At 43.6% G+C, this 8,290-nt stretch overlaps 1 protein-coding gene across 1 annotated transcript; it reads right to left on the bottom strand.

Annotated features, from left to right (window-relative positions):
- Positions 1-218: 218 nt before the first annotated feature.
- Positions 219-4,474, bottom strand: LOC112290961 (glucomannan 4-beta-mannosyltransferase 9). Its single transcript, XM_024537850.3, has 6 exons — positions 3,517-4,474; positions 3,274-3,372; positions 2,774-3,026; positions 1,085-1,646; positions 725-952; positions 219-568 (listed from the first exon to the last, which is right to left on the bottom strand). Exons 1-6 carry the CDS (start codon positions 3,820-3,822, stop codon positions 400-402), a joined length of 1,617 nt encoding a protein of 538 aa, XP_024393618.1. The 5' UTR covers positions 3,823-4,474; the 3' UTR covers positions 219-399.
- Between the last annotated feature and the right edge of the window lie 3,816 nt (positions 4,475-8,290).

The following is an 8,290-nucleotide window of genomic DNA, read 5'->3' as shown; positions in this document are numbered from 1 at the left end:
CGAAATTCAATCAAACAATGCATGGCAAATATTCTTGCTGGAGCACTCATCAACGAGGATTATAGCAAAGCAAAGTCTCCGGATCCGTCAGCGCGCACCGACTTTTAGGTATGCTTCTAACTGTATGTGGAGATTCACTCAAGACAATAAGAAATACCTCACCGCAATATGTTACAAGGTACAATGTTGGAGCCCAAAATTGCGAGTAGAGACAGTACTTTTCCATGTAAACTTCATGAAGTGCCTTTATTACAGGCTTTATGTTACAAGGTCTTTGTGGCTGAACCACTGATAAATTTTATCTACTTAACTAGTAATCTGTGCGAGGCAGTACACCTGACACCCGAGCGTGGCTAGGAAAATTGGATTAGCTTCTCGACATTCCCATTTCGGAATCGTCTACGAATAGTGGGGGACGAATGTGCCTACGTAGCCGAAGCCCATTACCAGGAATGCGCACGATTGCAAAAACAGATACACGTAGAAGTGGTTCTTGCCCTGGAAGTAGAAATCGTATACAGCGCAGAACATCAGGAACCCTCCGGTCCACACTTCCAAGAGGTGCATCCTGCAATCCAACAACGCCCTTTAGTACGTTAAACCAACCTCTGTATCACGAATTCTCCACATGGCAAAGAATGTAGGTTTATGGTTTAAGGACAATTGTGAATGCTGCTGCTGCTGATGCTGAGGATGAAAATAAGATAAAAGTTCAAGGACACACCTTTCGGACATTTTCCACCCTCTTGCTAGCATGTTGCTTGCCATGCGCTGCAGCGTGTACTTCTTCCCGTACTTGGAAGACCTGTACTTCATCAAGTTTCCGAGCTTCTCAGTCACCACCCACTCGTTCACATTACCAATGTCAAACAATCCGATAATCGTCGCCTTTGTCCGGTGCAGCGACATCACGTTCTCGAACAGGATCCAGAACACCAACAAGTGTAGAGACCTGCAATTTGGTCCCCAATTAGCAGACGTGCACGTGGAATATACTTATTCTTGGACGGAGTTGTCGAAGCCATAACTGCAGCGCAAACTCGTCAACCTCTGGAATTCAATGCAGAATGAAACTGCGACTTACTTGGGGGTGGTGATGGCGTTCAGCAGTGTGATGATCGACGGCACATACACAGCTCCCCAGAATGGTAGGTCGACCTCGGGGACCAACACGGAAGCAGGAATCACCACGCAGTAGAAGGTGAATGTCACAATATGAGCCACAACCTTGCGCACGAAGAAGAAGGCATAGATCATGTGCAACCTCTTCCACAGCTTCAGATTCTGGTTCTTCAAAATGGATGGCAGCACCTTGCGAAACAGGTTGGCCGGCCCGCACGACCATCTGTGCTGCTGGAATCGGAACGCCTTGAAAGTGCTGGGCAGCTCATTCTTCACCTCCAGATCGTGAATGTACACAAACTTCCATCCGCACAGACTGGCGCGCACTGCCAGGTCCATGTCCTCCACCGTGGTGCGATCGTTCCATCCTCCCGCCTCCTCCATGGCGCGGATTCTCCACACTCCTGCAGTGCCGTTGAACCCGAAGAACCCGTATGTGGCAGACCCAACTCTTTGCTCCACCGAGAAGTGGTAGTTCAAGGATACCTCTTGCATCTTCGTCATCAGGCACTCATTTGCGTTCACTGCACATTTGACGTACCGTCGGATGAAATTGGGGTAACTAAGCGCTTAACCACAAATTACCGAGGTCAGATACACATTAGCAACTCCTGGTTAGCGGCGTGAAATGCATATAATTTATTCGTCGATCGATTAAACCTCACTTCATATAATATGATCACACACACTATCATCGGCGCGCTTATCCAACTCCCACCGGATAGTTGGAAGCCATCAATGCGGTCCGTTAGAATCTAGAAAACGACCAGGAAATCCCAGTCCACTCCAACGCATCGGGATTCTAGGAAGCGGGAACGATCTAGTAATGGCACCGCAGCAAATTATAGTTGAAGGGAAGGTCCCACCAGTGTCCGACTTTCACTGTACAACACTGTTCTGCTAGATTTGCCTGGTTCACTCAGGCGACATGTGACACAAACGGCTTGTGTAAATATTATGCATGTATCTTCTTGTGGTCGTTCCCAGTTGCACCACATGACCTCACTGATTGTGGGCCCACCACCCAGTATGACCTACTTACCAGCAGTTACCAGAGACTGGTACTAAAGACAAAACGGTACGACCAGGAAACTGATTCATCGATCGTCAAGGTGATGAAACAGTACTCGGCGGACATTAGCCCACAGGATCATCTCCAGATTTAATCGCTTCGCTAGTACCCTGCGATGACTAAGGCCGAGGGCGGTAAATACGATGCATATATTTAAATCCCTAGGACAAAATTCCTGGCATTGTCGTGGAGAATCTGCCAGCTGTGTAGATCCATGAAAATGGAAGAGACAAGGAATTATTGCTGCTCACGTCGGTGGACAGACAGGTCCAGAATGAGACTCTCAGGAGTCTACTATAATCCAGAGGCAGTCGTGTCAACATGCAGCTTTCTTCGGTATTGCCGCGTTACAAACCAACTGGCGACCTAAGAATCAAATACTTAAGAATCAAATACTCTACACAGATAATGACTTCTAATTGTCTGAATCTGAACTTTTCCTGTGGAGAGCACATCGCACTGCGGCGACAATCATCGATCAAGTGTATGTGGCATGCGTTGTTCACGGAAACAACGAACATGACAGTGACCAGTGATCAGCGACAGCTAGAATTCAAAGGGTGAGAAGGTGCAGCGTACCAAACTTCCAGCGGGCTTGAACGAGTGCGAGATTCGAGTTGTGTACGAGGAAAGGCACCGTGCGTTGAAGAAACTCCGGCTCAGGCTGGAAGTCAGCGTCGAAGATAGCTACATAGTCGCATGTTTGCACATATGGCCACTTCATACCCTGGCGCAACGCGCCGGCCTTGTATCCCTTTCGGTTGGGCCGTGTCTCGTACCTGATATTGATGCCCTTGCTTGCCCAGCGTTGGCACTCCATTTGCACCAAATCCTGACCCACCAACACCACAAGGATGCCATAATCAGGAAAAAATTAAGCCCATTCATTATTAATGTTTTCGAAGGAAAGAGCCCCTATGTACAATGGTGTCTTAACGAATGTGTCACACTCTGCACTGCCACTAATCACCTTGATTAACCGAGTTAGACGAATCATCAAATCCACTAACGGCATCAGAATGACTTTGCATCTGTAATCACGATAAGGTAACAAAACTGATGTACAGGAGTGTAAATACCCTTGTAGTCTGATCCGTTGAATCATCAAGCACTTGGATGATCATCCGATCCCCTGGCCAGGACAGCCCACACGCTGCCTGTATCGAGAGTTGGTACACCTGCGCCAAAACAACAAACAATTCAACGAGCGGCTTCAATTTGAGAAGAAAAAAAGAAACTTAACAAGACACTCTAGAAAGATAATTCAGACATCGAGCAATCGAGATGAGAAACCTGAGCGCGGTGTAGTGAGCGGAGCGTACCTCTCGCTCGTTGAACATGGGGATCTGCACCAGAACCATGGGGAACGACGAGTTTCCGAATTCTAAATCATCGCGGAGGGGCTCAAACTTAAATTGTGTTTCGGGGGTGCGCCGAAGCAACTTCACGAAAACCATCACCCCGCACATGAATATCCGCTCGACGAACAGCATTGTCACCATCACCAGGCACACGTTGATGGCGAATTGCAGCAGTGGAGCCACGATGGGGCTCCTCACGTCCAACCATAGCTGCAGCAGCTGGTCCACTAGGACCGAAAACGTACCCCCGCGTGCGCTTTCCGCCATTTCGCTCGACCGGACTGAGGTTTGCAGCGCGCTGGCTCAAAAAAAGGAACTACCAAAACCCACAACTGCCTCCCAAATCTCAGACCCTCTGTCTGCACAGGCCTAACTGCAACTGGTCATCATTTGTGATAATTCTGCAACTCAGGATTCGGTATCAATGTAGATCTGACGACCAGCCCTGAGACTCGCAGAGTTGCAACAGCACTCTGGTTGAAGCCACTGCTGATCTCCTCAGGTTCATATGAGCACATGCACTCTGCACCCAGCTGAATCCCTCTTCCCACCCAGTTACTCTCGCCACTCGAGTTTTGATAAGCAGCAAGTAGTGATTCTCATTGCCGCGGCTAGACAGTTCGCCTCAGCAGACTTCCCCAGCTAGAAACTGCACCTTACAAGTCAGACTGCAGACACTGCCATCGAGTGGCCGTTCTAAGGCTCCCCGCTACCAGTTTAACTCCACTGTGACCGACCAGGATATGTAATGCCTCAGAAACGCTAGAGTTAGGAGAGGTAATAAGCAACGGCCCGCGGTGAATGAGTGCCGAGGCTTGGGGTTCATATAATCATTTGCTTGTATCATTCATGTAAGGAAGTAAAGCAGGGAGGGGATCGGTGGATGGATCGAGGACCGGCACGACACGGTCCCACTCATGCTGCGCCTTGCCTGGCTCTTCCTGGCTGGACGCTGCGATGCTGCTGCATTATTTGGAGTTGCTACCTCCTTCCCAGGGAGGGACGGAGGGGGGTAGGGGGGAACCAGTCACAGGGGAAATGTGTGGGCGCGACGGTCAAAAGTGAAGGCCTGGGGTGGTAATTGTCTGTTTTGGCAGGACGCACTGGAGCTCGTACCCGATGCCGATTGATAAGAATCCCCCCCCCCCTCTTTTTTTTTATACAGAAAAACACACATACACACATGCTCCCTCAATTTCTGGATATGAGCACGCATTTACAGACCCCCACTCCCCCTCATGGCTTATTCAGAGTCTAGAACTCGAAATCTTCTCAGTCGTCCCTTTCCAAAAAGGACCCTCCACGTCGCAACGACGATCGCGGCTTCCTTCATGAGCGTGCAAGCCTTGCGGTCTGTTTCGCGCTAGCCGTGACATTCCTGGACCATGTTGCCAAATTACATTATTTCTTTAGTCATATCACTTCGCATTCCTCCCTTCCAATCCCCTCCCTCTTTATCCGAATGCGGGTGAATCTTGCAATGATCACCAGTGCATCATGTTGCCAAAATACCTAGTTCTTACATTGGAAGTGTGTTCACAGATGCACTGATTTGCTTCTGGATGGAAGGACTTGGTCTAGATTTCGGCACATTCATAAGCATGAGAACAAATGTGGACCAACATAAACAACTAAGTTGAGTAGATCTTCACTTCCAGAGTGTGTGTGTGTGTGTGTGTGTGTTTGTTTGTTCCGAAAGGGATCCATAGTCTTCTGCGTTGCGACATAACTCAGTCAAGTCATTGGATTCCGTGTGTATTTTACCAGCTGATTTTGATTATGCTACAAGAATGGGGAGTGTGATAAATCGTGGATGAGGGACTAGAGATTGCTTTGGGAGGTCGGTTCATGAGCGGCAGGCTTTTGAACATGTTAAGCATTAAGGATCCTGATAGATGATTCTTTTGTGCAGGCCTTTGGAATGGTGGGGACTTGGTTGATGAGCATTTATTGTTGCCAGTGCCAGGGTGGTTCCAGTCTTAACCTTGAATAATTTTCGTCACAATATATTCCTTGATGTCATTTCAAGCTAACACTGCTTCTTCTTCTTCTTCTTTTTTTCTTTTTTTCTTTTTTTTTTCCCTTCAAGGATGTGTAATTTTAAATCATGACAGCCCCCTTTAAACAAAATGGTCAAGATTACAATACTCTGTATCGCAAAATTCCTTGTCAATGTTGTTTAAGATCGGTGTTTTGAAATAGAACCCCATGTACAGTGTAAGTCCTATTTGATTTTCTGTTTTTTTTTAATTGTTTACCTGCTTCAAATCATGTACTGTGGAATAAAAGAAAGGTTACTGTGACTTTGTTTCTAAATTGTGAGCAAGCACCGCCTCAAATATGCTTACAAGCTTTTGCAAAGTCTTGCAGGGATCATAATGTGGCTGAATGATCATAGGTGGAGTTATTTATTTATTTATTATTTTCTCTCTGTTATTTTATTTTATTTTTTCTTTGGTGCTGTGTAATGTGCACTCATTAATTTATTAGGGGCCCCACAATTCTCTACTGCTTTGCTGTTGAAGCAGCAGTGCAACTTTTGTGCACAGACCCTGAGCAGCCACAGTTTATTACAAATTTATTCTTCTATTTATTCTTTCTCGTCTCCTATAATTCGACTTACTACAAATGAAAACAGTACACGCTAATTCAATTTTTGATTTCCAACATGCCAAAGAAGAAAATCTCTCTCTCTCTCTCTCTCTCTCTCACTCTCTATATATACATACATATGTATATCCACCCCACCCGCACACTACATATATATATATATATATATATATATACATATAGTGATGTGAACAAATCAATATAAATAAAGAAATAATTGACCTTGTACCCTTGCCTCCTTGAGGATTATGAAGCCAAATGTGTATTATCTTGGTGAGTGGAAGAACTAATCTTTGATGGGAAGAAAACAACACACACACGTGTATTTGACAGAGATTACAAACCTGCCTTCAATAATGCAGTTGTCAAGGTGGTGATTGGACTGTGAAAGGGCCTGCACACCAACTCTATTTTTTCTCCCTCCTTCGATGAAAGAAAAACAAAAATAAACAAAAACAAAAATAAATAACAAAAGAATCATATTTTAATAATCAAACAAAGGAAACAGTGCATGTGAGTGAGAAAAACAAAAAAACAAAAACAAAAACAAATTGGATGGCTATTGATGTCTTGTTCACTTGATGTTGGTTTTTAGTTTCTACACCAAATATTTTTTTTAAGAAAGTGGAGGATTTGTTTTGTTTCTTTCTAGGATTAGTTTTGAGATCATGTTGTGTTGACCTTGTTTAATTAAATGTCTTTTGGACTAGAAGGAAGGAAGAATTGATTTTAAAAGAAAGGAGGGGGGGGTGTTTGTGTGATGGTTTATTGCCCTCTAATTGTTTAAGGTGGCATTTATGGTTTGTTTGGACACTAAACCCACTTTCTGTTTCTTCTCTTCTTCCAATTTCCAAATTAACCAAACCACCACACAATAATTTCAATATAAATACTATGCTAAATTAAAAACCTAAGAATGAACATCTTAAAATGGAATCTACAACAAACATTCAAAACTGATCAAAACAACTATGACACAACATGCTGCCATTGAAAGTCGTAAAGCAGAACCCACTGATCTTTTAGGACAACCTCAATTTGCTACTTTTAAAAAAATTAAATTAAATGTGTGTATTTAAAATTTAAAATTTGTATTTGTACCCTATTCAACAAGTCCCCCCCCCCGCTCCCCCCCCTAAAAAAACTTAAAACTCAAGTTTGGCAAACCTAGTCTACACCATCTTTTATGCCACGTATCATGCCGTGACAAAAACACCAAGCACTCACACACACTGATAACTTCTTAAATAAAACCATGTGATGTGTGTGTACTCCTGTGTTTTATTTGTTAATGAAAAAGTAGAACTTACAGGTGAGCTTCAGATTGTCAGAACAGGTGTTGCTTCGCAGAAGAATGAATCTGAGCTGGATAATTTTGATCCCCTGGGTCTATACAGAGTTTCAAGTATTTGTTTTTCTAAAAAACAGTTTTAGTATTAAAGTATGTGGTGTGTGGAAACTTGCCATTAGGGTTCAGGCCAGGTCTATAGACAGACAGCTGTGCTTTGAGGCAAGTAACTTAAAGGTAGGAGTGTGGCGGAGATATTATTTGACATTGTTGCTATGACCCACAAATGAAGTCGAGGCCAGAGTCAAGGCCCTTTTGTGCACAATGTTGTCCATAAACCGATGTCCATTCTCCTCACCTTTTTCTTATTTTCCATTTCCCCGCCACCCCCCATTGATTCAATTGTGCATGTTGATTGCAAGTGGAATGTGCTTCTGAATGTTGACTTCAATATAAGAGTATTGATTCTGACTCTGTAAATACAAATATACCTTTAATATCCAAACATGAGCTGCATTCTAGTCTCCAAGTTATTCTCTAATAGATCTTAATTTTATGAGGATGTTTTTATTAGGAAAATATTGAAATTGATATTGGAAAATAAGTTATATACATTCTTTATTTCAAACTTATACTTGTATTCGCACACACACACACACACACACACATATATATATATATATATATATATATAAATTTCTGATTATATTTTTCTGAAAAAGAAGTTGGAACAGTACAAAATAGAGACAAGCCCACCAAAGGAGTGTATTAGATGTATTGAAAATTAATTTATAATATAAATTTTTTATTTTGTAAAACAAAAACATTTTGCAGGGT

Source organism: Physcomitrium patens, chromosome 14, assembly GCF_059467195.1.
Source record: "Physcomitrium patens ecotype Gransden chromosome 14, ASM5946719v1, whole genome shotgun sequence".
NCBI classification, from domain to species: Eukaryota; Viridiplantae; Streptophyta; class Bryopsida; order Funariales; family Funariaceae; genus Physcomitrium; species Physcomitrium patens.
This window is presented reverse-complemented; position numbering and strand designations above follow the sequence as displayed.

What these genes read in the sequence shown, in the direction of transcription:
- LOC112290961 (XM_024537850.3), bottom strand. Translation starts at nt 3,822, where the DNA reads ATGGCGGAAAGCGCACGCGGGGGTACGTTTTCGGTCCTAGTGGACCAG. An exon ending in CCATGTTCAACGAGCGAGAG is followed by an intron (nt 3,373 to 3,516) that starts GTACGCTCCGCT and finishes GTTTTGGCGCAG; the next exon opens with GTGTACCAACTCTCGATACA. An exon ending in CAACGGATCAGACTACAAGG is followed by an intron (nt 3,027 to 3,273) that starts GTATTTACACTC and finishes TTGGTGGGTCAG; the next exon opens with GATTTGGTGCAAATGGAGTG.